The sequence below is a fragment of the Trachurus japonicus genome, chromosome 20 (genome assembly GCF_045865225.1).
Source record: "Trachurus japonicus isolate A0001 chromosome 20, Traja_1.0".
In the NCBI taxonomy this organism is placed as follows: Eukaryota; Metazoa; Chordata; class Actinopteri; order Carangiformes; family Carangidae; genus Trachurus; species Trachurus japonicus.
Genome location: NC_140926.1, coordinates 18,491,051 through 18,493,292, shown reverse-complemented (window position 1 = coordinate 18,493,292; position 2,242 = coordinate 18,491,051). Strand labels below are relative to the sequence as shown.

The 2,242-nt window shown below is 48.7% G+C and overlaps 1 protein-coding gene across 1 annotated transcript; it reads right to left on the bottom strand.

Moving 5' to 3' along the window:
* Window positions 1-759: 759 nt before the first annotated feature.
* On the bottom strand, window positions 760-1,762 carry mc4r (melanocortin 4 receptor). Its single transcript, XM_085762648.1, has one exon. The coding sequence runs from the start codon at window positions 1,760-1,762 to the stop codon at window positions 782-784; it is 981 nt and encodes a 326-aa protein (XP_085618774.1). The 3' UTR covers window positions 760-781.
* Between the last annotated feature and the right edge of the window lie 480 nt (window positions 1,763-2,242).

Here is a 2,242-nt window from a genome sequence, read left to right as displayed (position 1 = left end):
CCACTTCAGGCAGTATGATGGTGTGTGTCACAAAGTGAAAATCAAATGGCTTCATAGACCCAACAGTGAACCTCAGTGGCCTGTGTAGTTATCAGATCCGTCCAGTAGAACAATGTTGAGATATAAGAGGACAGTACATTGATGAGGACGTGACACAATCCCATTAGTGGAGCAGAATCCACGTCACAAAGAAGTGAGGCTGATTGAAAATACAAATGCAGGCCATACCCAGTGTTTGTATAGTGTTCCTAATAAAGTTTCCAAATACTGATCTCTTTTCTGAGCAGGATTGCACTGAAACATGGAGGTAGTGTGTCATATATTATGTTATACATCCAGAATGCCAGACAGAGAACATGCACTGTGGTATTTAGATTTTACTTGTGAAAAAAAGGCAGATTTTAAATTGAGAAAGATACATTTAGATTCATAAATCAACCACAGTTTAAGCATGTGTATTGGTTTATATACATGCTGGTCACATTTTAGTCCAAATTGCACTTTAGAGCAGCGTTGAGCAAAATAACAAGATAGCAGAGCAATATACTCTATATTACAGGGTGTTTGTTGCCAACCTACCTCTTCAGCATGCCACAGGCAAGCGCTCGACGCATCAATCTTTCACACGCAACGGTGAAAGCACTGGGAACAACAAAGTCCCATCAGTCCATAGTGATTACAGCACAACACCTCACAGCCCGCGTTGGCCGGCTCTTATTTAAATTGCAGATCTGTTGCCGCCAAGGTCATACTGTAGCTCTGCTGGCATTTAAAAGGCAGCTCACACACACAAGAAGGCATGAGAGCAGCAGAAGATCTCTTTGAAGGTTTTCCGCATCTCTTGGCTGCGGAAAGCATAGATGATGGGGTCAATGATGGAGTTGCACATGATGAGGATGAGGTACATGTTGAAGTGGGACATGAAGCAGGTGCAGTAGGGGTTTCTGGGGCAGCTGATCATGAGGATGAGGTGGAGGAAAAAGGGCGCCCAGCACACCACGAACACGCCCAGGAGGATGGTGAGAGTGATGGCGCCCTTCATGTTGGCCCGCTGCTGGATGGGCGCGTTGCCCGGCAGCGCCGCGATGCGCTTCATGTGCAGGCGCGCCAGCAGGAACATGTGGACGTACAGCGACACCATGAGCACCAGCATGGTGAAGAACACGGTGATGAGGCAGATGAGCACCGTGGTGCTCTCCGAGTAGATGATGAAGAGGATGCCGGACACGGTGCAGCACGTCCAGATGCTGCTGATGACCAGCATCGCTCTCCGCAGGGTGACGATGTTGTGGTACCGCAGGGCGTAGAAGATGGTGATGTAGCGGTCGACGGCGATGGCCAGCAAGCTGCAGATGGACGCCAGCAGAGAGCTGCAGATCATCGAGTCAAACACGTTGTCCATGCTTCTGATCAAAGTGGCGGGGACTCTGAGGTTGCCTCCGTCGATGAGCTCTATGACGATGGTCTCGGAGGCATTAGAGACGCTGACCAGCATGTCAGCAACAGCAAGGCTACAGATGAAGAAGTACATAGGCGAGTGAAGGTTCTTGTTCTTGATTATAGCAGCGACAACCAGGATGTTCTCCAGCAGGCTGACGATGCCCAGAGTGAGGAAAACCTCAGTGGAGATCAGCAGCTGCTGGTAGCATCCCGCAGACGAGTCGTCCTCAGCCGATAGGTCTTTGTTAAGAGGCGAAGCGGCTGAGGTTTGGCTCCGGTTGTGGTAGCCTTGGATCAGTCCATCATGTTCTGTGGTGTTCATGATGTCAACCCGTTTGTGTTACTTTCCCTCTCTTCGTGGGTTAAGTCTTTTTTCTCTCCGTTGTCATCCGTCCATCCAGGGTTTTAGCACATGTGGCTCTCAGTCATCTTTGTTATCTGGAGGACAATCTCTCCCCCTCAAATAGGAATGAATGAAAAAAGAAGGCTTCTTCCAATGTTTATTTTTCAACTTCAGGTTCAACAAGAAAAGCAATTTTCTTTAAGCATCTGCTCCCCTCAGCCAAAGACAAACCTGCTGCTCTCCCCTCTTCTCCGGAAGAGTGTGTGTGTGCGCGTGTGGCAAGAAGTTGGAGTAAATGTTCCTTGAACGGAGTTAAATGGAAGGAGTGAAGCAGAAAAAGAGCTGGCAAAAAAAGGATCATGTGTGAGACTAATTAACAGTGAGCGGGAACAGAGAGGCAGAGAGAGCGGAGCGCAGCAGCTCTCTGTGCGAGTGCAGCCACATCATCACTTTGCAAGC

Coding starts and splice junctions, on each gene's coding strand:
- mc4r (XM_085762648.1), bottom strand. CDS start 1,762: ATGAACACCACAGAACATGATGGACTGATCCAAGGCTACCACAACCGG.